Source organism: Trichosurus vulpecula, chromosome 7, assembly GCF_011100635.1.
Source record: "Trichosurus vulpecula isolate mTriVul1 chromosome 7, mTriVul1.pri, whole genome shotgun sequence".
In the NCBI taxonomy this organism is placed as follows: Eukaryota; Metazoa; Chordata; class Mammalia; order Diprotodontia; family Phalangeridae; genus Trichosurus; species Trichosurus vulpecula.
The window spans coordinates 255535302-255562889 of NC_050579.1; the positions used below are offsets into that span (position 1 = coordinate 255535302).

Here is a 27588-nt window from a genome sequence, read left to right on the forward strand (position 1 = left end):
GATGACTTTGGTTAAGAGAATTGCTCGGTAATCTATACCTGGCCTATCATGTTCTTTACTTCTAGAAAAGAAGTCTACCAAATACCCAAATGAACTACACCAGAATATGTTTGGAACATAAATACACTATGCTTCTCCCTAACTTGCTACTTTCTTTCTTTTAAAATTTATTTTTTATTTATAGTTTACAACACTTGGTTCCACAGGTTTTTGAGTTCCAAATTTTCTCCCCCTCTTTCTCCTCCCCCCCCCGGCCCAAACGGCATGTAATCTGATAGAGGTTCTGTATATACCTTCACATTAAACTTGTTTACACAATAGTCAAGTTGTAAAGAAGAATTATAACCAATGGAATGAATCATGAGAAAGAAGAAACAAAACCAAAAAAAAAAAAAAGGAAACAAAAAAAGAGAGCAAATAGTTTGCCTCAACCTGCATTCAGACTCTGTAATTCTTTCTCTGGATATGGATAACTTTTTCCATTATGAGTCTTTTGGAGCTATCTTCGAATCTTATATTGCTGAGAAGGGCCAAATCTATCAAAGTTAGTCATCACAGATACTGTGTGTCTGTAATCATGTATAATGTTCTCCTGGTTCTGCTTCCCTCACTCAGCATCAGATCATGTAAGTCTTTCCAGGTTATTGTGAAGTCTTTCTGCTCCTCATTTCTTATAGCACAATAGTATTCCATTACATTCATATCTCACAACTTGTTTAGCTGTTCCCCGATTGATGGGCATCCTCTTGATTTCCAATCCTTTGCCACCACAAAAAGAGCTGCTATGTAAATATTTTTGTACATACGGGTCCTGAGAATATTTAAAGCAAGAAGTTATAACTATGAATGTGATGTTAGTTTTGAATGGCTTGTTGAAGAGTGATTTTTAACCTGATGTTTCCCTTAGACTCTTGTGTGTATTGCCACATATTCCTCTTAAGTATTCAATATTTTTCTTTGTGTTCCCAGTACTTAGTATAGTCTTGGCATATTGTAAGTACTTCATAAATGTTGTTGCGCTTGTCTTTCGTTCTTGAAGAAAACCATAACATCAGGGAAATGATGACATGACTTGCAGTTGACTTTGTTTTTAATGAGGGAAGGCTGTGCCAGGTCACCAGCCTCACTTTCTGCTCCAGAGCCATCTGGGTCCAGTGGCCTGATATTCACCACAAAGACGGGAAATGGCCAATGACTTGTTGATTGAATAAGTGATTTTACTTGGAGAAGAGGGATGGGCAGTGCTCGTGCAAGAAATGATATGTATGGAAAAGTATGAATTTCTATCTATGAAATAGAAATAAAAATAGAAATAAACATAGTAAGTTTCTGAGTTAGCCATAAGTCAAGATAAAGAGGAAGAGATAAGACCCAAAGAAGGCAGTGGTTGAACATTAGGAAGAATAGCCTGGGGAAGATCAGTTTTGGATGGTGACAGAAATGAGGAACTTGGGAACTGATTCTGAGGAAAACATATGAATGGTCTTATGATAGCTTTAGTGTGTGAGTACAAACACTTTATTCATGTATAAAGATTTATCACTCTACTAGGCTATTAGAAAGCATCACCTCTAGACTCCTTCATTCAATCCAGGAATTTAAACAGGAATATTTAAAGAGGAATTGTCTTGCAGAAATCCTAAACTATACACCAAGACAGAGAGAATGATGTATAGAGGGTAGAGCATAGCCAGATCCCCCTCACCTAGAATGGTTATAGCATTTCATGCCTGAGCTTTCCAGGGCCCAAACCTGGCCAAACCTGACTTTTTTAAGGCCTAAGGAGAGTCACTTTGGGGCATCCTGGGCAGATCCCTCTAATTAAAACTGTGAATGGTTGCTTAAGCCTGCTTCACGTGGAAGTAGCCTTAGGCATCTTATGATCCAGCTCAGAAAACCCTGAAACGGAGCCTGATGATCGTCCAGTTCCAAGGACCTTAATCCAATCTTAGCTAGCAGAGAGAGAAGCGTCAGCATTTCTCATGATACCATTGACCTCAGCCAAACTATTAATGAAAGGCCCTATGCAAAATCTACCCCGAGCAGTCACTGAAACCTGTGCAGAGAACTCAGAACAGGAATAACTTCCAAACCCACCACCAGGGGGAATGGACCCCAGTCAGACTGTATAGGAAGAAGTCCCAGAGTCCTGTAACAAGAAAGATTCTCTAGGAAGAACCACAAAATCCCTTGAAGGGAAGGGTCTAGTCTGGCCCACTATACTTAAGATGGGCAGGCCTTACTTATTTACTTACTCAACTGAAGAACATGACCAAAATACAAGGAAATCCAGCAGAAACTCCAAAAAGCCATACAGATATAGAGGAACTACATAAGGATTAGAGAAGAGCTAGTGATTGTCATCATCCAAAAGAAGAAAGCTTGGAATATTATATTCCAAAAGGTAAGTAAATGATAAATGGTTATAGCCAGGGATGATTTACCTGGCAAAATGTTTTAAAAATGGCTTGGTGATTTTTAAAAAATGGATCTTTAGTCAAATGGAGAATTTTCAAGCATTCCTGATGAAATGATCAGAATTATATAGACATTTGGAAATGGAAAATTAAGTTCCAAGAGAAATGCAGATAGGTATACATATTTGCATAATTGAAAAGGAATGTATGGGGATGAATTATTTACATTTTAATAGGATACAAATAATTTCTTCTTAGAACCCTAATATCTGTAAGGGGGATAGAGAAATATTGAAATGACAGAGGGTCTGGGAATGATTTTATTTTGTTTTAATGGTCTTAGGAGAAAACAAGAATGAAAAGGATAAGACAGTTTTACTGGGGGAAAAGGACAAGAAGAGCAAAATAGAGTTGTATAAGATGTATAAGATGAAGTTTATATAGCCATGGAGGAAAATAAGGGGGATGGGCATTCCATGAATCTCACGTTCCTCTGAATGAGAAAAAGAGGAAAGTTGAATAAAATTACATTAAATACATGTAATACATATCTTGATATAGAACTATATTAAACCCAAAAGGAAAATAGGAGGGGACAGAGACAGGGATGAGGAGGGAAAGATAGTTATAGAAATAGTCATAAGCCAAAGATTTCAGTGTTGGATGGAGGAACTTGAAGGTAAGAACCTCCAAGATGAAACAGGCAGTTTCACTTACAAGATCACAAGTGCCAAGCTAATTGTCTTTCTTCTACCACCTACTTACTTTTATAAGGAGGGAGGAGGGAATAAAGAGAGTGAAAAGCCCAGGAGTGAGGATGGATGAAAGTACACATCTCACAATTGTAACCTTGAATAAGAATGTAATGGAGCAACTGATAAAAGGAAAGATGGTAAAAGAATGTATTAGAAAACAGATTCCAATAATTTGTTTTTTACAAGAACCAGTTGAAACTTACAATCACAAAGATTAAAATTAGTTTGGGAAAAAAAAAAGTCTGTTATGTTTCAGCTAAACTCAGTAAAGCAGTAGCAGTAATCATGATTTCAGATGTCTATAGTAAATATAGAAAAATTACATAAACAAGAAAATTATGTTATGTTAAAAGACACCATAGGTAATGAATTAATATCAGTGCTTAATATTTACGCACCTAATAACTTAAGACCTAAATATTTAAACAGAAATTTAATTTAATTGGACTTGATCCTCACAATCTTTAAAACATCTCAAAAATAGGAATTATGCACATAAAATAATTTCAGCTTTTACCGTGGTGTAGAATACAAGTGTCCCAAATGAAGTAAAACCATGAAGAACTAACAACAGACAAGACTCATATTACTACTCCCCCACCCCTTGTTCTAATGCTTCAGTAGAATTTTCTTTAATTATTTCTTTTATTATTACATCAAGTTTCTTTTTGTAATCATAGCTTCAGGTAGTCCAATTATTCTTATGTTTTTTCTTCTTGATCTGTTCTCCAGATCAGTTGTTTTTCTTATAAGATGTTTCACTTTCTCTTCTATTTTTTCATTCATTATATTTTGTTGAACTATTTCTTGATCTCTTATAACTTTGCTGGCTTCCCCTTGCCCAGTTCTAATTTTCAAGGTGCCACTTTCTTCCTTAAGATTCTAGATCTCCTTTTCTAATTGATTGACTTTCTTTTCATAATCTTCTTGTTTTTCTTGGATTGTTCTTCTTATTTATTCTTTTAGTTTTTCTTCAGTCTCTCTCATTTGATTTTAAGGTCTTTTTAAATTCTTTTATAAATTTATTTTGGGGAGGTGACCATTTGACGTTACTCTTTGGGTTAGAAGAGGGTTTCTTTGCTTCAATATCCTCCTCTGAAGATGAACCCCTGTGTTTTCTATGCCTATAATAACTTTCTGTGGTTGGATTCTTTCTCCTTTACCTGTGCCTTTTTTGTAGTAGTAGTAAATTTTTGTAATCACCTCTAGTCCTGGGATATGGGGGTGGAGGTGCCTCTCACCTCAGATCTTCAGTTCTCCCCTAGAACCTGGAACCAAAGCCAAACCTCCAGCCTCCTGTAAATGCCCACAGCCAGGGGTGTCCTGCCCCATTGCTTATGTACTCAGCTGGCATGTGCTAGTTTTTTCTGGCCCCTGCAACTCTCTGCAGCCTAGGTGGTTCTGCCGTTTCTTGTCATCAGGGGTCCCCTAGATCTTCCTCTGCTCAGACGCTCAACTTTCCTCACTGTCCCAGGGGTAAAAGTTCCTGTGGCTGGGGCTGAGGCAGCCTCCCAACCTAGCTGATCCCAGGACTTGCTGCTTGTTTTGTTGCTTAAGCAGCCTGCAGCTTATTGTTAAAGCATACCCTAGGCAGGAGGTATTTACTCTTCACAGGGACCAAACCTCATCCTGGGATTTTCCTTCAGATCTAATCATATTATCCCAGGAGGACCCCTTTTGTGCCCCTATTCTTATTTTACCACCCCCACCTCCCCATTTTTTCACCCTATTTTATCTCTTTTGGAGGAAAATCTTGAGAGCTTGGAATTTTTCTGACCCACTCCACCATCTTCCCAGAATCTGTCTGATAATTCTTAAATTATCTCTGCTGGACCTATTTTCTAGGTCAGTTGTTTTTCCAAGGAGATTATTCCACATTTTCTTCTATATTTTCATTCTTTTGATTTTGTTTTATTGTTTCTTGATTTCTCATGGTGTGATTAGCTTCCACTTGCCCAATTCTAATTTTTAAGGAATTATTTTCTTCAATTGTACCTCCTTTTCCATTTGGCCAATTCTACATTTTAAGGAGTTCTTTTCTTCAGTGAATTTTTGTATATCTTTTTCCAGTTGGCCACTTCTGCTTTTTTAGGTATTTTTCTCTTCATTGGATTTTTGTGCCGTTTTTACCATTTTTAGGTGTTATTTTCTTCAGTATTTTTAAAATGTTATTTCCTTCAGTATTTTCATGCCTCTTTTACCTAGCTGTTGGCTCTTTATTGTTGTTATTATTTTCTTGCATAACACTAATTTCTTTTCCCAATATCTCCTCTACTTATTTGATTTTAAAAATCCTTTTTACACTCTCCAGGAATTTCTTTTGGGCTTGAGACCAATTCACGTTTTTTCTTTGAGGCTTTGGATGTAGCAATTTTGACTTCTTTGTTTTCTGAGTTTGTGTTTTGATTTTTCCTGGCACTCATTTTTAGCTGTTTTTTGACTTTTACCTTTATTTAAAATTGGACTCTGCTCCCAGGGTTTAGGGGGTACTATCCCAAACTTCAGGTTTTTTTGTGCAGCTGTTTTTAGAGCTAGTTCTTTTGTTCTGTAAGTTTTTAGTTCTTCTAAGGTGATATGATCTAAAGGGAGGTCTGTTTACTACTCTCCTGGCCTGTGTTCTGTTGTGTTGCTCCTCCTTAGTCTGGGACTGCTACCCATGACCAGGACCCAGATCTGAGTATGGGCAATGCAACATAGTCCTGCCTTCAGTGCCAGCAAAGAGACCCCTTTAATCTCCTTTGACCAGTTGTCCAACCCCCTTCCTATCTGTGGGTTGAGAGCTCTGGAAGTGCTGCCAACACTAATTCAGTCACCCCCAAGTTCTATGACTGGTTTGCTGGAGTGTGGCTTGCACTGGACTGTGTTCTACTCTCACCTTAATGTGACAGACCTTTCCTTCCAACCTTCTAAGTTGTCTTGGGCTGGAAAATTGTTTCACCCCATCCTTTTGTGGCTTTTTGCTACTCCAAAAAATTTGTTTTGAGGCATTATTTAAAGTTGTTTGAATGGGAATTTGTGAGAGCTCAGATGAGTCCCTGCCTTTTCTTTGTCATCTTGCCTCCACCCCCTAGTAAGGTCTCTTACCTGATTATTTATTACAAAGGTTTCATTTTTATCTTTTTTCTTGGGAATGGAGAGGTGGAGGGGAGAGAGGGAAAATACTTATTAATTGAAAGATAATTTTAATTTTAAAAAGAAGAAATATTCAATATTATCAAATATAGTAGAAAAACAAAGACTAAGACTGAGTAAATATAATGGGATTTTATGCTACTAAAGTTACTGGCATTTTAGGAATTGCACTAGAAGTTTGAGTGACAGCTGGATGGCTCAGGGTATAGAGCTCTGGGCCTGGACTCAGAAAAACCTGAGTTCAAATCCAGCCTCAGACACTAGCAGTGTGATCTGGTGCAAGTCACTTAACCTCTGTTTTCCTTGGAGGCAGCTTAGTGGCTCCATAGATAGATCAGTGGCCCTGGAGTCAGTAAGACCCCAGTTTAAATCTGTTCTCAGACACATTCTAGCTGTGTGGCCCAGGGCAAGTTACTTAAGTTTTGCAAACCACTCCAGTGTCATTGCCAACAAAACCCTATTGGCAATATGCCTCATGGGGTCAGGAAGAGTTGGACACAACTAAACAACTGAACAACTGGAGGTTTGAAAATTGTAGGCTATTAAGGATGATTGGGTAATGAAAAAATGGAATCAGAACATAGTTAACTTTGTGGACAAGTTTGGAACTAGGAAGTAAGGTCAAACAAAATGTGTTCAGGTAAGAAAGATTTATACATAGTTGAATACAGAAAGAAGGGAGCCAATGGAGAAGCAGATATTTAATAATTTAAAGAATGGGGAAAACTGCAAGAGTCAGATTTTTCAAAAAGTGACAAGAAAGGTCTAATGGAGAAGGGAAGAATTTATGACCAAAGAGAGAACATTATAAAATGCAAAATGGATAATTTTGATCATGTTAAATTAAGAAAATTTTGCACAAACAAAATCAATGTAACCAAGATTAGAAGGAAAGCAGAAAGCTGTGAAACACTTTTTACAGCAAACATCTCTGACAAAGGCCTCATTTATCAAATATCTAGAGAACTGAGTCAAATTTATAAGAATACAAGTCATTCTCCAATTGATAAATGGTCAAAAGACATGAACAGGCATTTTTCATATGAAGAAATTAAAGCTATCTGTAGTCATATGAAAAAATGCTCTAAATCACTATTGATTAGAGAAATGTAAATTTAAACAACTCTGAAGTACCACCTCATACCTATCAGATTGACTTATATGATAGAAAAGGAAGATGATAAATATGGGAGAAGATATGGGAAAATGAGGATGCTATTGCATTGTTGATGGAGCCGTTCTAGAGAGCAATTTGGAATTATGCCCACAGGCCAATCAAACTCTGCATACCCTTTGTTCCAGCTATAACACTACCAATTTTGTAGCCCAAAGAGATCATAAAAAGGGGGAAAGGACCTACTTGTACACAAATATAGCTTTTTTTGTGGTAGCAAAGAATTGGAAATCAAGGGGATACCCATCAATTGGGGAATGGCTGAACAAGTTGTGGTATGTGAATGTAATGGAATTCTATTGTTGCATAAGAAATGGTGAGCAGGGGGCGGAGCCAAGAAGGCAGCTGGAAAGCAGGGACTAGCGTGGGGTCCTGGCCAAGTCCCTCCAAAAACCAATAAAAATGGTTCTGAACCAATTCTAGAACTGCAGAACCCACAAAATAGTAGAGGGAAGCAGGGGTCCAGCCCAGGACAGCCTGGATAGTTGCTGGGTGAGGCCTTTCGCACACAGAACTGGGAGCGGAGCAGAGGGGAGCAGAGCCCAGTGTAGGCTGTGCAGACCAACCAGACCAGGAGGCGGGCGGAGCATGCCCTAGCACCCAGAATCAGTGAGCTGCAGCAGTTACCAGACTTCTCAACCCACAAACACCAAAGACAACAGAGAAGGTTAGTGGGAAAAGCTGCTGGGGAAAAGGTGATAGAGTTCGAGGTTCAGCCACAACCCCAGGGGGCAGCAGAGGTGGGGCAGCTACAGAACTACAGCTGCAGTTGCTTCTGGCCCCAGGCCCACCTGGTGGGAGGAATTAAGTGGGGGATCAGAGCAGGAGTGCAGAGCCTGCTAAAGATCTAAGTCCAGTCCGGGTTGGGAGTTCTTGGGGAAGGAGGAGTGCTGGTGTGGCAGAGATGGCTGTAATAGCTCTCAAATCTACAGCGCATCCCTCCCAAGCTTGGAACATAGTGCTCTTTATTCTACAAGTAGTCATACCCTGCTGAAAAAATCAAGGGTCAAGTAAGTTGGCTGGGAACATGGCCAGGCAGCAAAAACACACCCAGATTCAGTCTCAGACTTTGGAATCTTTCCTTGGTGACAAAGAAGACCAAAACATACAGCCAGAAGAAGTCAACAGAGTCAAAGAGCCTACAACAAAAGCCTCCAAGAAAAACATGAACTGGTCTCCGGCCATGGAAGAACTCAAAAAGGATTTGGAAAAGCAAGTTAGAGAAGTAGAAGAAAAATTGGGATGAGAAATGAGAAGGATGTGAAAAAACCATGAAAAACAAGTCAATGACTTGCTAAAGGAGACCGCCCAAAAATACTGAAAAATATACTGAAGAAAACAACACCTTAAAAAAGACTAAGTCAAATGGCAAAAGAGCTCCAAAAAGCCAATGAGAAGTAGAATTCCTTGAAAGGCAGAATTAGCCAAATGGAAAAGAAGGTCCCAAAGACCACTGAGGAAAATACTACCTTAAAAATTAGATTGGAGCAAGTGGAAGCTAGTGACTTGATGAGAAATCAAGATATAAAACAGAACCAAAGGAATGAAAAAGTGGAAGACAATGTGAAATATCTCCTTGGAAAAACCACTGACCTGGAAAATAGATCCAGGAGAGATAATTTAAAAACTATTGGACTACCTGAAAGCCATGATCAAAAAAAGAGCCTAGATATCATTTTTGAAGAAATTATCAAGGAGAATTGCCCTGATATTCTAGAGCCACAGGGCAAAATAGAAATTGAAAGAATCCAGCGATTGCTTCCTCAAATAGATCCCCAAAAGAAATCTCCTAGGAATATTGTTGCCAAATTCCAGAGCTCCCAGATCAAGGAGAAAATACTGCAAGCAGACAGAAAGAAACAATTTGAGTATTGTGGAAACCCAATCAGAATAATCCAAGATCTAGCAGCTTCTACATTAAGAGATCGAAGGGCTTGGAATATGATATTCTGGAGGTCAGTGGAGCTAGGAGTAAAACCAAGAATCACCTACCCAGCAAAACTGAGTATCATGCTCCAAGGCAAAATAAGGATTTTCAATAAAATAGAGAACTTTCAAGCTTTCTCAGTGAAAAGACCAGAGCTGAATAGAAAATTTGACTTTCAAACACAAGAATCAAGAGAAGCATGAAAAGCTAATCAAGAAAAAGAACAAGAAAAAGAAATCACAAGGGACTTACTAAAGTTGAACTGTTTTGTTTACATTCCTACATGGAAAGATGATGTGTATGATTCATGAGACCTCAGTATTAGGGTAGCTGAAGGGAATATTCATATATATATGTGTGTATATGTATATATATGTATATGTGTGTATGTATGTATATATGTATATGTGTGTATGTATGTATATATGTATGTGTGTATATATATATAGAGAGAGAGCGGGCACAGGGTGAGTTGAAGATGAAGGGATGATATCTAAAAGAAATAAAATCAAATTAAGGGATGAGAGAGGAATATATTGAGAGAGGGAGAAAGGGAGAGATAGATTGGGGTAAATTATCTCACATAAAAGTGGCAAGAAAAAGCAGTTCTGTAGGAAGAGAAGAGAAGGCAGGTGTGGGGCAATGAGTGAATCTTGGTCTCATCAGATTTGACTTGAGGAGGGAATACCATACACACTCAATTGGGTATCTTACCCCACAGGAAAGAAGGAGGAAGACTATAAAAAGGGGGGGATGATAGAAGGGAGGGCAGATGGGGGAGGAGGTTATAAAAAACAAACACTTTTGAAAAGGGACAGGGTCAAGGGAGAAAATTGGATAAAGGGGGATAGGTTAGGACGGAGCAAAATGTAGTTAGTCTTTCACAACATGAGTATTGTGGAAGGGTTATACATAATGATACGCATGTGGCCTATGTTGAATTACTTGACTTCTTAGGGAGGGTGGGTGGGAAGGGAAGAGGGGAGAGAATTTGGAACTCAAAGTTTTAAAAACAGATGTTGAAAAACCAAAAAAAAAAAAGTTTTTGCATGCAACTAGATAGTTAGATACACAGGCAATGGGGCATAGAAATTTATCTTGTCCTACAAGAAAGGAAGGGAAAGGGGGATGGGAGGGGAGTGGGGTGACAGAAGGGAAGGCTGACTGGGGAACGGGGCAACCAGAATATATGCCATCTTGGAGTGGGGGGAGGGTAGAAATGGGGAGAAAATTTGTAATTCAAACTCTTGTGAAAATCAATGCTGAAAACTAAATATATTAAATAAATTAAATTTAAAAAAAAAAGAAATGGTGAGCAGGCAGATTTCAGAAAAACCTGGAAAGACTTACAATGAAGTGATGCAAAGTGAAGCGAGCAGAACCAGTAAAACATTCCATGATGATCAACTCTGATAGACTTAGTTCTTTTCAACAATACAATGATCCATTGGGCAGCTAGGTAGCACAATGGATAGAGCACTGGGCCTCGAATCAGAAAGTCCTGAGTTCAAATCCAGCCTTACTTACTGGCTGTGTGATCCTGGGCAAGTCATTGAACCTTTTTTGTCCCAGTGTCCTCATATGAAAAATGAGCCAGAGAAGGAAATGGCAGACCACTGCAGTATCTTTGTCAAGAAAACCCCAAATATGTTCACAAAGAGTCGAACATGACTGAAACAACTGAACAACAACAAAGTATTATTTATGCAGGATCATAGATCTAAAGTTGGAAGGACCTAGAAAATCATGTAGCCCAATCCACTCATTTTGTAGTTTAAGATATCCTAGTCCTTAATATCATGTATCATTGTTGGAAGATAATTCACTAGAGAATCAAATAGTCCAGAAATACATAAATCATTTTATTATAGTGCCTTCCAGGTTATGCATGGAAAAGTTCAAGGCTTTAAACAAGACACCTGAGATCAGGAGAATAGAGGAGTAGTTGTCGCGAGGGTAGAAGACTTTGTAGCTAAGGACATAACTAGGCCTCTTTCACCAGGAGTGACTGACACAATTAAGTCTTAGTTGTTGCAGCCTTGGGTTGAGTGGTTTTTAGGTCACAATGCCACTTAACACATTCAGTTTCACCCTCCCAGTCGATATTTAAAATATTTGGCTATAATCATGTTGACACAAGGTCAGCCCATTGAAACAGTTAGGAATTCTTTGGTTTTATATGAAGAGGGTGGATTCTAATTCTGGTGGTCTGGTTGACTCTTCGGATATCACAGAAGGGAGATCACTAGATTGAAAATAGGGAGTAAAGCTAACATGCCAAAACAAGAAAATGATAAATACTGGAGAGGATGTGGGAAAATTGAAAGACTGTTACATTGTTGGTGGAGTTGTGAACTGATCCAGCCATTCTGGAGAGCAATTTGGAACTATGCCCAAAGGGCTATAAAGATGTGCATACCCTTTGACCCAGCAATACCACTTCTAGGGCTATATCCCAAAGAGATCACACAAGTGGGAAATGGACCAGTATGTACAAAAATACTTATAGCAGCTCTTTTTGTGGTGGCAAAGAATTGGAAATCAAGGGGATGCCCATCAATTGGGGAATGGCTAAACAACTTGTGGTATATGAATATAATGGGATACTATTGTGCTATAAGAAATGAGGAGCAGATGGACTTCATCACAACCTAGAAAGACTTATGTGATCTGATGCTGAGTGAGGGGAGCAGAACCAGGAGATCATTATACATGATTACAGACACATGGTATATGTAAGGACTAGCTTTGATAGACTTGGCTCTTTTCTGCAATACAAGGCTCAAAGACAGCTCCAAAAGACTCATGATGGAAAAAGCTGTCTACATCCAGAGAAGGAATTATGGAGTCTGAATGCAGATTGAGGCAAACTTTTTGCTCTCTCTCTTTTTTTTATTTTTCATTCTTTTTTGGTTTCGTTTCTCCTTTCTCATGATGCATTTCATTGGTTATAATTCTTCATTACAACTGGACTGTTATATAAATAAGTTCAAAGTGAAGGTATATGTAGAACTTACATTAGATTACATGCTGTCTTGGGGAGTTGGGGGGAGGAGTGGGAGGGAGAGAAAATTTGGAACCCAAAAACTTGTGGAACTGAATGTTTTAAACTAAAAATAAGAAATAAATTTAGTTTTTAAAAAATAGGGAGTAGAAGCATGGTATATAGAAGTTTCCAGAAAATTATAAGACATTGTTAAGCAGGAAGGAGGCATATGCTTTATGTCCAGAGCAAAGACAGCCTGTCAAGAATGAGTCTTTTTGGGGCAGCTAGGTGGTGCAGTGAGTAGAGCCCCAGCCTTGGAGTCAGGAGGACCTGAATTCAAATTCGGCCTCAGACACTTGACACATGTACTAGCTGTGTGACCTTGGGCAAGTCACTTAACCGCAATTGCCCTGCCCCTCCCCTCCAAAAAGTGAATCTTTTTGGTCTCAGAAGGCACCATTAGCTCCATATTTTTTTTTTACAAAAACATTACTGTAAATAATCTGCTCTAAAATAATAATTATTCTTCTGTAAACAATGTTTTACTCATTGTATTGTCTTTCTACACTCCATCCTCCACCTATAGTTAGAATGAATTACAGAACTTTTAATATATCTTAGGACAAGAAGTTTCAAAATATAGTCTTTAAACCTATGGAAGTCCTCAAGACCCTTTCATAATGATTCTAATATTTTAATTTCTAATATAGTAAATATCAGTAGATATAAGCCACATACACAAAAGCTCTTTGGACTTTATCCTCAGTAATTTTTAAGTATGAAACAATCCAGAGACCAAAAAGTTTGAGAACTTCTTCATTAGGACAATAGCTAACTATCTGAGTTTTGCTATATAAGCTTTTCACCTGTATTCCTCATAATGCTGATAGCAGTGGATAAACCAGTGGCTGTTGTTATTTTGCAGCTGCAAGAAGATCATGTGCTGTCTAGCCCAACAATCGAGTGAGAAAATTGATAGATTTCGAGCTCATGCTGGATCCATTTTCTTGAATCTTTTGCACTTTGACAGTCCTCCAGTTCCCCACCTTCCTTATAGAGAAGAATTAGAGAAGATATTTCCAAGGTATGAGAAATTTTATATTTTTCCTCAGATTTTTATTCCAAAATACTCTTAATTGCTGTATTTATTCTTCTCTTCATTGAATGGATTGTATAAAAAAAGAAGGAAAAAATAAAATTCTATAATATACTGTAATTATTTACTTCTTTTTACAGATCAGAATCTTCTATTTTAAATTGGAATGCTCCTTCACAGGCATTCCCTTGCATTACTCAGCTTCTTGCATTGCCAGCCTATCGATACCATGTCCTCTTAGGGTTGGCAGTCTCTGTTGGTGGCTTAACAGAGTCAACGGTAAGAAAACATTTTGTGTTTTAATTCTTTTAGAGCCTCGATGTATAAGGAGCCATGATACTCCACTTGGGGGGAACAAAGTTGCTTTGTGTGCTTTTGAGGCCTGTCATGTGGGTTGGGTGCTTTATGTATGAGTTGTTGTGATCACTTCTGCTCTCTAAGGTCTTAGGGTATCCTTGAAAGCACTTGATCAGTAACTCGTCTTTCACCACAGTGTATTTAAGGAAGGTTGTTGGTGAGGTGATACAGCCATAGTCCTGGGCCACAATTTACTCATCTATAAAGTATAGAGGTTGGAATAAATTTACCTTTAAGGCCTCTTCCAGCTCTAGAATACTGTGAAACTTTTCTTAATCAATTGCAGCCATGTTGGAGGTTAAACATTAGAAAGATTAGTGTAACTATGGACCTTTTCGTTGTCTTTTGTTGGTTTCTGTTCTTTTTTAAAAGCTTTTAACTTTCTGAGTCAGAACGGTTTTGCTTCATTCTGTGCATTTCCACACAAAATGAAGGATTTAGTTCTTTTCCCACGACCACAAGATTATGTGGTCATCTTTGTCATCAAATGGTTGGTTTGACAGTGAAAAATCATGTGTGACAGAGGAGCGATAGGACTGAAACTTTAATGAGATCACCTTCTTCAAGGTGACAGTGACATATGTCATATGCGAGCAGACTCAGGAATACCTCTGGGGTTAAAATGGACTCTCACAAAGTATCACGTGCGCCCTCAGGTTTTCTTTTCCCCGTTGATATTTTTCTGCTTTTTTTTTTTGTAAAATAAAAAGTTTGGATGAAATGATATCTTAGGTCATTTCAACTCTAATATCCTATGACAATGAAATCTAGATTGTTTTAAAAAGATTTTTTCCCGTGGTATAGGTAGTAGCTCAAATGCTAAGATTATGAGAATAGAATTTACTTTTGAAATAGGAATGCTGTTTTTTGTGGTTTCTCTAGACAATATAGTTTTATAAAGGGAAAACATTCAAAGTTTGCCAGATTTTATTTTATTTTATTTTCATTACCTGGGGTTGAAGGGAACAAATTGAATTAGGATTAGCTACTTTTAAATCAGTTAACAGAGTTTTTTAAATTGTATAAAGAAAAGACTAATATAAAAGGATTATGAAATCAATAATAGCTATCTCTGCATAAGACTTTATGGTTTCAGAGTGCTTTTACAATCTATCATCATATTTGAGTGTTACAAAACCCCAGTGATGGAGGTTGGATGATTATACTTATTTTAAAAGGTTAAGAAACACAGTCTCTTAAGAGAGCTTGTGAATTGCCGAACATATAGCTAGTACATTGATCCTGGACTCAATCTTAGGTGATCCGATGTTAAAGCTAATGTTCTTTTTCCATAACTACTGTACTGTACTTATTCATGATGTAGAAAATATCTTCAATCATTATTTTCTTATGTTGCAGATACGTAAAAATTTTTTCTACTTACTATCTCTATTTTGAAAGAAATCATTTAGGTGGCTTGTAAACTTGTGTTTAATGCACTTTTTCCTTATCCCATTTTACTTCTTTAAGAACTTTTTCACCCATTTGTGAGAAGTGCTATTTGGCAATAATTACACATTATAATTTGAATGTGCTTTAATTATCAGTCATAGCTATATTTTAACAACCCAGACATAGACCCAACATATGTGTTTGGAAGCCATTTAAACTGAGGGCACAAAATCAGAAGATATTGCATCTGATAATACTTTCCTTTGTTAAACACACTACAAAACACTGCGTTACCAATAAAATGATGGTGCTGTGGATGATTAATTGATACTTCCTTTGCAACCTTAGTTTTTGTACAACTTTGATGTATTTTGCCCTGTCAAAAGAAGTTGTAGAAGAAATGAAAAAATTCCTTTGCTTTAGGTGCTTTACATTAGGTAGTATTAAGTGTATTGTGAACATTTCACACTAAGTGTTGTTAAAGTATTTCGTAAATTGAAAAATAGGCACATAAATATAAATGAATTGGTCAAAGCATTCTAAAAAACAATTTGGAATTATTCAAAGAAAGTCGTCAAAATGTCTAAATTCCTTGACCCAGAGCCCTTCTATTAGGCATACACTTCAAGGAAATTAATGATTAAATTAAATGCCCCATTTACATCAGAATATTTATAACAATGCTCTTTGTAGTAGCAAAGAACTGAAAAGAAAGTATAACCCTATTGATGGGCCAAACAAGTTGTAGTTGTAGTTGTCCAGTCCTTTTTTAGTCATGCTCAATTTTTTATGAGCTCATTTGGAGTTTTCTTGGCAAAGACACTGGAGTGTTTTGCCATTTTCCTCCTCCAGCTCATTGTACAGATGAGGAACTGAGGCAAATAGGGTTAAGAGTCTTGCTCAGGGACACATAGCTAGTAAGTGCCTAATGGCATATTTGAACTCAGGAAGTTGAGTTTTCTTGACTCTAGGCCTGGCACACCCTAGCTGCCCAAACAAGTTGTAGTATATAATGACAAATCGTTGCACTGTAGGAAATGACTATTGAGAACTGTAGAATACTTATATGAATTAAAGCAAAGTGAAGTAAACAGAATCAAGAAGACAATATGCATAATGACTCCAACAATGTAAATACAAAAGAACAACACTATCAATTAAATACTTTGTAATTTTATCGATCAAATTTGGTTCTGAAGAAAAAGATGAGAAAATTCCCCCCTCTCTCATCATTGCAGGGCATGTGGTGGGGAAGAGGGATGGACCTATGAGTGAAGAACATTTTATATATTGTTAGAGACATTTGATATATTGGCTGATTTTGCTAAAATAGGTTTTTTCACATCCCCGCCCCCCACCTTGTTAACATTGGATATCTCCCTTGAAGAACGTATTTTGAAAATGAAGGTGATACAGAAACAAAAATATCAGTAAAAACATTCCTGATTACTTGAAACTGAAAAACTACACAGACAAAATTCACGTACCTAGAATAAGAAAGGAAGCAGTTAAATGAGGGAAAAATTCTTTTTATTAAATTTCTCTGATAAAGGTTTGGTATCCCAAGATATATAAACACTTCGTTGATTTAAATAATACCAAAAGCCATTCCCTGATAGATTAGTGATCAAAGGATATTAATAAAGCTTTGAAAAGAACTGTAAGAAAGAATACTCCAAATCACACTAATTATAAGAGAAATGCAAATCAAAACAGCCCCAAAGTTTGACTTTATATCTTGAAAATTGACAAAAGTGACAAAACGTTGGATTTTCTATGAATCTGTTTGACTGTTTGGATCTGTGAATCCATCTAATTATTTGATTAACATGGTATTGGTACACAGAATTGGTATACAGAATGGTATGTGCTGCTTCACTGGGTGATGATAGTGATGATGATGATGATGATAATTAAAGTTTAAAACATCAGGCATTTGGTGGGTTGTGAATTCTCTGTTGCTAAAGATCTTCAAATAGAAGCTAGAGGTCCACTTGTTAGGATATTGTAGATGGATTTGGGTATAAATGAATGAATAGTGAAGAAATGGAACAACTACAAATGAAGACTACCATATTTGAGAATTTTGATTTGTGACTATTTTAAAACTAGACCAAAGATTCGGTCCTTCTGTATACCCAGAGATTTTTTGACTTACTTTATTTCAAAGCCCTGTAGTACATTTTAATAGAGTAATTATACTATCTTAAAAGTGGGGCTAATATAACGAATTTTTTTTAAAAAGACTTGTAGCTTAATGGATCCATTCTTTTTTTTCAGATATGGTCTATAAATTGGTATATGTTGGGATTTTTAAAAAAGTCCAAATCTGTGACTTCATTGGCATGGGGAATTTGTGATACCTATCAGTAGCTCTTCTAGAGCAGTGAAAGGTGGAATGAACCTCTGTGTCTCAGAGATAGGGCTGAAGCCCAGGTCTTTTAGAACGTAAGTCCAGCTCTGTAGCTACACTGCCTTTCCAGAGATGATGATAGTCATTGTTGGAAGATAGACATACTAGTATCCTCTTAGTGTAAATATAAGTTCGAACAACCACTCTGTAAAATAATTTGGAATTATTATATTTATAATTATTATAAGTGATGAGTATAACTATACATTATCATGTTATTATAACTGAATAATTTATCATTATAAGTGCCTATATTGTTCATATCCTTTTACCCAGAGTTACTTACCCCTCTTACCTGAAAAGGGCAAAGAAAGAAAAGCCTCACAGAATTGAAAGTAGTTGTCATAACAAATACTGGAAACAAAGTAAGTGTCTGTTGACTGAGAAATGGCTGAAGAATCTAGTATATGAATATAATAGAATATTATTTCATCATATGGAGAATTCGTAGAAACTTGGGAAGGTTTGTGTGAGTTCGTTCAGAGAAAACAAAACAGAACTAAAACAACAAACTGCACAATGGCTATAGTTACACACACACACACACACACACACACACACATATGAAATAAGATTCAGGCTGGGTGGTTCACTAGATTCTAACATTAACTATGCATTGTAAAGATTAAGCCAAACTTCTCTACAGTACATCATTGTCTCGGTGGTGGTTGTTAAGAGTGTACATGTGGGGTTAATTTTCCTCTTATATCTTTATCTGCCAGAAATGGCTTCTTTTCCCCAAGTGTCTTTATTGGAATGTTTTTCTGTGTTACAGGTCAGGTATTCAACACAAAGTCTTTTTGAGTACATGAAGAAAATTCAAAATGATATTCAAGCCATGGACAGCTTTAGTGAAACTTTGATTCAGGTATTTGAGGACAACCTCCTGAATGACAGGTAATTTAGACATCTTAATAAAGTTGTGAGAATAGTGAAGTAGTAGTAGAAGCAGTAGTGGTAGTAGTAATACCTTTCATTTGTATAGCACTTCATTTCAGTGTTCCTGTTTCCTCACCTAAAACATGATGAAATTGTACCATGGTCTATGTTCTATTCAAGCTGCAAAATTATTTAACACCTATGTTACCTTATTTAATCCTCCCCAAAATCTAATGTGGAACAGAGGTATAACTAATTAGCTAGGACAAAGTAAAATAATCAAGTTATTGATGTAAACCTTATAAAATTTGATTTGTAAATAATTCAATTTATGAATAATTAAATACATGTAATGTCTTCATTTTGCTTCAGTCACTCGTTTTACGTGGTTTGATATTGAGTTCTTAAGAAAATTAATCATCCTGAAACTACATCTTTATTAAATGTACCATTGACAAATAATCCATTTTTTCCAAGTCTTGTCACAATAATATGTTTTTCAGTGAGGTTTAAAGTAGATGAATCTGGTGTGGAGATGTTGATACCTTAGGACTTATCCCCCAGGGATGCCATAAAAGATGCAGAACAACGATAAAAAACAAACAGAGAATTAGCTATAAGCCCCTCTAGTCAGTTCAAAACTGTACAAAAAAAAATGAACAAAGAAAAAATTGTCAGAATCTCAGAGAAGTATGAAATGGAGATAAACTAGGTTTAGTAGAAATTTAAATTTAAAATTACCCAGTTCCACAGCAGGACCGTTGCAGTGATAGGTGATCTAGCAGCCTCACATCTAACCCATACAAGAGAAGGGGCCAGCATCCAGCATCCACATCCACTGCAGGAAAAAAGACTAAACACAACATTTCAAGGGCAACCCAGAGGCCTTAAGTCTGCAGCATGTGACAGGACCAGACAAGGACCCATGCAGTCCACATTCAACCCTTGAAACATATCTGCCTATGTGTAATCAAATATCCAGGCAGCTGCCATCCAAACCAAAATTCTAGTAGCCTGGGATTTAACTTATATTTGGAAGAAGGGCCAGACAGTTCCCACAGACATTGAAGCCTAGTCTTTGATAAAAACTATTCAAGATCAACTCTACCTACACCAGTCTCAAGTAAGGGAACAGAATTTGACCGAACCAAAGATTCCCAATGTAGAAACTGAGGTTAGAGCTATGAGAAAACATAAAGAAAAATACAAATGAATAAAAACAGACCAAGAGAAGCTCAAGTGACAAACTTTGCAAAACAGAGTAATCCACAATTCCACATAGTGTCTGAGAAGAATGTCCTGGTAACAAGGAGTAGAAGATTTCTTTGAAGAAATGAATCAAGAAATATAAAATAGAATGTCTGGAGAGGAAAAATTGCCCAGGAGAAAACTAGAATAGGCAATGGCAAACTTTTCCCAAGGATTGAACTCCTTGAAAATTAGAATGGGACAGTCATAAAATAAGACAAATTAGAACACAATAAAAAATTTGGAAAAGTAAAAGATATATACTATATATAGCATCCATATGTTGTGTGTGTGTGTGTGGGTGTGTGTGTGTGTATAACAATTAACCTGGGAAACAGGTCAAGGAGAGATAACCTAATATTCATTAGACTATCTGAAAATCATGACCAAAAATAAATGAAAACTGGCCAGATCTCTTAGAACAAGAGAACACTTTGTAAATAGGAAGAATTCGCTGGTACCTTCTTAAAGGAAACTTCCAAATGAAAGCTCCCAATAATATCATAACCAAAAATCTGAAGCTTCCAGGTTAAAGAAAAATATATGTACTTCAAGCAGTCAAAAAAGAAAGAGTTCAAGTACAAAGGAGCCAGTAAGACCATATAAGGCTTGGTAGCTTCCAGTTTAAAGGAGGGGAAAACTTGAAATATGATATCCCAGAAGGCCAAAGATAAAGGCTTACAACCAAGAATAAGCTCTTATAAAATGAAGGAAAAAATGGATCTTTAACCAAATAGAATATTTCCAATCACTCCTGGTGAATGCCAGGGCAGGGTAGATACTTTGAAATGAAAATGTAGTAAACAAAAGAAACATAGAAAGGTACACAAAATTTAATCAATGAAATAGCACTGGGGGAGGAAACAAGTATCCTCTTAAAGTTGTCAGGGGTTGTTCAAAAATTTAAATAAGAAAGGCAGAGGACCTAGGAGTTTTGTTGTTGTTTTTGGTAGATAGTTGTCACTTTGCATAATTGAACCATTCAGCAGATCTCTATGTAAAGCTATCTTTATGTAATTTGAATTTGCCCAGAGAAGTGGGGAAGAAAGAGAAGAAGGTAGGAAAGGGTTTCACAGTCATGGAGAAAAGGTATCTGCACAGAGTTCAAGGACATGTGGGGGGCCAGAGGCAGAGAAGTGAGAGTAGGAAGAGGAACTCGCAGCGGGCCAAGGTCAGCCATGTGGGGGGCCTGGCTAGAACCAAGAAGAGGAACATGAAGAACAGACGTGGGGACCAGACACAGAGAAAGACAAGAAAGGACAGTTGACATGCAGGTGCTGGAAGCAGATACATGGTACTCAAGTGTGGAGAGATGGAAGCCAGACAAGCAGGACTGGCCACATGGGTGGGTGAGCAAAGCAGAGCAAAGCTATTGGTGCTGGAGGTCTCAAGCCACACTCCTTATCTGGCTGTGGTGGCTGTGGCAGTCTTGTCATGTCCATTCTGCTTTCACTTGAAAGGGTTTTTAAAGGGTATTTTAAGGGGGTTTTTTTGTTTGTTTTTTTTTTTAGTGGGAGGCCACAGAGCTCTGACTTGAGGGGCAGGAGCAGAGAGAGAAAGAGATAGCACAGTACTATACAGTAAAGTTAGCATAAGGTTTTTTAATAGGGGTGGGGGGGAGAAATGTGCATTTCTTTCAGAATTCTTTACCTAAAATTGAATTTGCGTAATGTGTATTTATGTAAAGAGAAAACTATCTGTAATTCAAGGAGATAGGAAACTATACAGGGGAAAAAGGAAGAGTCCCACTGTCTCACATAATAATAGTGCATGCATGAGATGAAGAGTATAAAAATATGAAGAAGGGGTAGGAGGAATAGGTATGCCATATGAGCCTTACTTCCATATGAACTAGAAAAAAGGAAGGTAGAACACTTATGAATTAATATGCATCAGTGCACACAGTGTACATATACAAACACATACAAAGAACAATGTGTAGAAATACATTAACCTTAATAGATAAACAGGAGGGGGTAAGGAAAAGGAAGAGGGGGTTTTGGCAGGATAGGTAAATAGTTAGGTGAATAGTTATTCATCAAACATACTCCCAAGTGTGAGGAGTGACTTTGAAGGGAATGTCAAAAGGTAAGAAAGAACATATAATAGAAAACTGTAATCAAGGGCAAGGCAAAGGGAAGAGGAAAAGGGCAAGGGGATGGAAACAGATTATGTCCTTTATAGATAACAAATGTTAGGCAAACAATTCTCTTACCACTTCGTAAAAGAAAGGAGGAGGGGGCAAAGAAAAGAAAAAGTAGAAGATGGAGGTAAATGTATAATTAACAGTCATAACCATGAATGTGAATGGGATAAATTCACCCATAAAATAGGAGATGACATCATAATGGATTAGTTAAAAGAATCCAGGAATGTTGTTCATAAGAAACATAGTTGAAGCGTAAGGATTCACATAGAATTAAAATGAGAGGTTTAAAGCAGAATCTTTTATGCTTCAAGTGAATTTAAAAAAAAGTTCACAATTATGATTTCAAACATAACTGTAGCAAAAGCATATACGATAAAAATAGATGAATTAAGGAACTACATTTTGCTTAATAGCATAATGAATAATTAAAGAATGAATCAAAATCAATACTTAATATAAACATAAGAACAGTGTATTTAAAAATTGGGAAGAGAAATGAAAGTGATGCAAGAAAACCATGAAAAACAAGTCAATGACTTGCTAAAGGAGACCCAAAAAAATACTGAAGAAAATAACACCTTAAAGAACAGACTAACCCAAATGTCAAAAGAGCTCCAAAAAGCCAATGAGGAGAAGGATGCCTTAAAAGGCAGAATTAGCCAAATGGAAAAGGAGGTCCAAAAGACCACTGAAGAAAATACCACCTTAAAAATTAGATTGGAGGGGCAGCTGAGTGGCTCAATGAGTAGAGCACCGGCCCTGGAGTCAGGAGGACCTATGTTCAAATCCAGCCTCAGACACTTGACACACTTACTAGCTGTGTGACCTTGGGAAAGTCACTCAACCCCAGTTGCCCTGCCTTCCCCCCTAAAAAAAAAAAGGAAAAATTAGATTGGAGCAAGTGGAAGTTAGTGACTTTATGAGAAATCAAGATATTATAAAACAGAAACAAAGGAATGAAAAAATGGAAGACAATGTGAAATATCTCTTTGGAAAAACCACTGACCTGGAGAATAGATCCGGGAGAGATAATTTAAAAATTATTGGACTACTGGAAGAACTGAAAACTTACAGGTGCCTAGAAAGTACCTCTGAAAACACCTGTACAAAACCCCTGAAGCTTGGGACAGTTCACTCTCCACCCTGGAAGGAGAGCCCTACTTTAACAAAGAGTTAAAAGTCATGTAATAGGCTGAGAAAATGAGCAAAAAATGGAAAAAAAACCCTCTGACTATAGAAAGTTACTATGGTGATAAGGAAGATCAAAACACACACTCAGAAGACAACAAAGTCAAAGCTCCTACATCCATAGCCTCCAAGGAAAAGTACAAATTCATCTCAGGCCATGGAAGAACTCAAAAAGAATTTTAAAAATCAAGTAAGAGAGGTAGAGGAAAAATTGGGAAGAGAAATGAGAGTGATGCAAGAAAATCATAAGAAAAATGTCAACAGCTTGATAAAGGAGACGCACACACGAAAAAATACTGCAGAAAATAACACCTTAAAAAACAGACTAGGCCAAATGATAAAAGAGTTCCAAAAAGCCAATGAGGAGAAGAATGCCTTAAAAAGCAAAATTGGCCAAATGGAAAAGGAGGTCCGAAAAATCATTGAAGAAAATAATTCCTTAAAAATTAGAATGGAGGGAGGGGGTGGAGCCAAAATGGCAGCTGGAAAACAAGAACTTGCTGAAGCTCTCCCCAAATCCCTCCAAACACCTGTAAAAAACGGCTCTGAACAAATTCTAGAGTTACAGAAAAGGGTATGGGAGGGGAGTGGGGTGACAGAAGGGAGGGCTGACTGGGGAACGGGGCAACCAGAATATATGCCATCTTGGAGTGGGGGGAGAGTAGAAATGGGGAGAAAATTTGTAATTCAAACTCTTGTGAAAATCAATGCTGAAAACTAAATATATTAAATAAATAAGGAGGTAAAAAATTTAATAGTAATAAATATTAACTCATACCTCATTTCAAAAGATGAATTTCAGAAATATAAGATACAGTAAGTGTGGTTAGCCAGTATTTCATCAGAAAAAAGATCCACAGATTGTAATGGACAGCAAGCTCAGTGTGAGTCAGCCATATTACATAGCAGTGAAAAAATCTGATGTGATTAAGGTCTCCATTAAGAAGCGTATAGCTGCCAGATGAAAACTGCTAGTCCTTTCTGTGCTCTCCCCTTGTCAGACCCTATTTAGACTATTGTGTTCCAGGCACCACAGTTTAAGAAAGACATTAATAAGCTACTGACTATCCAAAGGAGGGCCAATAGGCTACTGAAGGACTCGTGTTACCGTGATAGCTTTTATGGTAGGATTCTTTTATTCATTTTGTTCATTCTTCCAGTCTTTAGTACAGAACTTCCAAGTCTGTATGAAGGCCAGGATATGTGTGATTCTGGAAAAAATGGCTGGATTATATGTAACCCTGCTGTTTTTAATCCTCTTGGATCCTGTCCCTGCTTACTCAAAGAAACAAGCACTATGTTATTCCAAGATATCAAGGACTGCTGAAGCTGAGAACTTGCAGTCTTTTAATGCACCCAAAATAGTCTGAGTATGGTTCTCCTGGTCTTAGTTCTACAAGTTTCTGGCCTTGGTTTGGGTATAAGCAACAGAACTGTAGATTTCTGCCTCTGCTTAGAGCCCCAGTACACTACCTCTAGATTCAGCTATTATCAGCCAGTCGAAGTCTGTGCAAGCTTAGAATGAAGAATGGCAGGCTCCCCTTTGGCCTGGGCTTCTTGTTTCTTGCTCAGCACACAGACCTGCAGCCATTACTGCTCCCTGCCTTAGATTACCACCTTTAAACATAGGTTTCCCCCTTAATCTTTACTGTATCTGAGGCTCAGCTATGAGAGTGACAGAGCTGCTAGGTGTTACCTGTTCTAGCTTTGTGCTCAAGGACAGGCCCTTCAGTACTAGATTTCGGAGCACTTCTTGTCCTGGTGAAAAGCTACAAGAAGGCCCTCATTCAATCACTATTTTATTTTATTTTTTTTAGAGACCCCAAAAGCTTGGGAGTTCAAATTGTCATAGTTTTTATTTTTTATTTAAATTTTTAAAATTTTAATTGTTTTCAATTACATGTAAATGAAAATTTTAAACATTCTTTTTTAAATTTTGAGTTCCAAATTCTTTTCCTCTCTCCCTCCCCTCCCCACTCCTTAAGAAAACAAGGAATTTCATATAGATTATACATGCACAGTCATGGCATGGCTTTTCAATTGTAACTGCCATCAATCATGATTTTCTGTTTTTGTTATGTTTGTATTTTTATGTATTTTATTAAATATTTCCCAAATGAATTTTTATTTTTTTCATTCTAATTTAGTGTTTTATTTTTCCCTACTTACACATAAAAAATTTTTAAACATTCATTTTTAAAACTTTGAGTTCTAAATTATCTCTCTTCATCCCTCTCCACCCCCCCCCCATTGAGAAGACAATCAGTTCGAATGCATAATGCAAAAACATATCCATAATAGTCATGAAACATTGACAAAAAAAAACCTTAAGAAAAATAAAGTTAAAAAAAAGTATGCTTCAACCTGTATTCAGAGACCATCAGTTCTTTCTCTCAGGATGGACAGCATTTTCACCATAAATCCTTCAGAATTGTCTTGAATTGTATTTCTGAGAATAGATAAATCACTCACAGCTGATCATCTTATAATATTGATACTCCGTACACGGTACATTTCACTTTGTGTGAGCCCATGCAAGTCTTTCCAGGTTTTTCTGAGAGCATCATTTCTTACACTGCAGTAGTACTCCATCATAATCACATACCACAACTTGTTCAGCCATTCCCCAACTGATGAACATCCCCTTAATTTCTAATTTTTTGCCCCCCAAAAACAGCTGCTATTAATGTTTTTTCCACATACAGGTCCTTTTCTTATTTATTTTTTATCTCTTTTGAGGTGCAGACCTAGTAGGGGCATTGGTAGATCAAAGGGTATGCATGGTTTTATACTCCTTTGGGCATAGTTCCAAACTGCTCTACAGAATGACTGAATCAGTTCACAACTCCAATAACAGTGCATTAAAATTTCATTTTTCCCACATCCCCTCCAACATCTGTCATCTACTCTTTCTGTCCTATTAGCCAATCTAATAGGTATGAGGTAGTACAAAAATAAGTCTATAGATAGCTTTGATTACTTCATCTGAAAACCGATCATATCTTTTAATCATTTATCAATTGGTGAATGGCTCTTATTTTTATAAATTTGACTCAGGTCTCTATATGTTTGAGAAATGAGGCCTTCATCAGAGAAACTTGCTTCAGAATTTTTTTCACACTTACTATTGCAAGCTGTATTTCCCTCCATCCCATTCCCCCCAATTTATTCTATTCTCTCTCTCCTTTCACCTTGTCCCTCCCTCAAAACTGTTTTGCTTCTGACTACCCCCTCACACAATCTGCTCTCCCTCCTGTCATCTCCAACCCCACTCCCAATTACGTTATCCCCTTCCTCTCCTACATTCCTGGAGGGTAAGATAGATTTCATTACACAAATGAGTGTGTATGCTATTCCTACTTTGAGCTCCAATTCTGATGAGAGCAAGGTTCGCTCATTCTTTTTCACCTCCTAATTCTTCCCCTCCACTATAAAAGCTTTTTCTTGCCTCTTTTATGGGAGATAATTTACCCCATTCTACCTCTCCCTTTCTATTTCTCCCAGTATTCTCAGACTCTCTCTCTCACCTCTTAATTTCATTTTTTAAAATATCATCCCTTCATTCAACTCACACTTGTGCCCTCTCTCTCTCTCTCTCTCTCTCTCTCTCTTTCTCCATATATATGTATATGTACATATATATATATGTGTGTATATATATATGTGTATGTATACACACACACACACACACACACACACACACACACACATATATACACGCACGCGCGCACACACACACATATTCCTTCTAACTACCCTAATAATGAGAAAGGTCTCATGAGTTACAAATATCATCTTTCCATTGTATTGGGAATCAAGATGGGCTCTTAGCACTTATTCAACCAAGTGCCCTTGAAGACTTTGGCCTTTGTTTCCTTGATTAAATTAGGAGCTCTTGATGACCTCCTTGCCTCAAGGGAAAGCCTAGTTTACATGGGTTTGAGTGACATGTTTGTGACATCAGAGGCTTTTAGACCACATGGGTTTAAGTCGAATTTTTGTGATGATTTTAGGTCATGGGGGTCCTAAGGGGAGTTGCTAAGATCAGAGCCAATAATAAGAGCTTAAGTTCTGGTCGCTCAGATGACATTTGATGACAGCTAAAGAGTGCATAAAAAGGGAAGATAGAGTTATTGGCTTAGGAGTCTCACTCCTGGTGGTGCGCTGATGTAGAGACTCCAGGCAGCTGTAGTTAAGAGCTCTCCAGCTTGTAAACCCAAATGTTCGGACTTAATTAAACTCTGTAAAGCAGATCAAAAGAATCTGGGTTTGCAGCGTTGTGTGAGCTGGTTGTTGTTGGTTTTACAGCAGCTGCTAGCCAAATTGTTGAAATACCCATACAGAATGTAAACTATTTAAACTTATGAAGTCCCTTCGAAGTCCTTTACCTTTCTAAGTTTCTCTTGAGTCTTGTTTTGAAAGCCCAATTTTCTTTTCAACTCTGGTCTTTTCACTGAGAAAGCTTGAAAGTCCTC

General features: G+C 37.2%; 1 protein-coding gene across 1 annotated transcript in view; it reads left to right on the forward strand.

Moving 5' to 3' along the window:
* TBCD (tubulin folding cofactor D) overlaps positions 1-27588 on the forward strand; it is a 497899-nt gene that overhangs the window by 409499 nt on the left and 60812 nt on the right. Inside the window, exons 32-34 of the mRNA XM_036767571.1 lie at positions 13317-13475; positions 13628-13766; positions 18425-18546. Of these exons, the coding sequence (XP_036623466.1) occupies positions 13317-13475; positions 13628-13766; positions 18425-18546 (420 nt within the window). The remainder of the gene's footprint in view (positions 1-13316; positions 13476-13627; positions 13767-18424; positions 18547-27588) is intronic.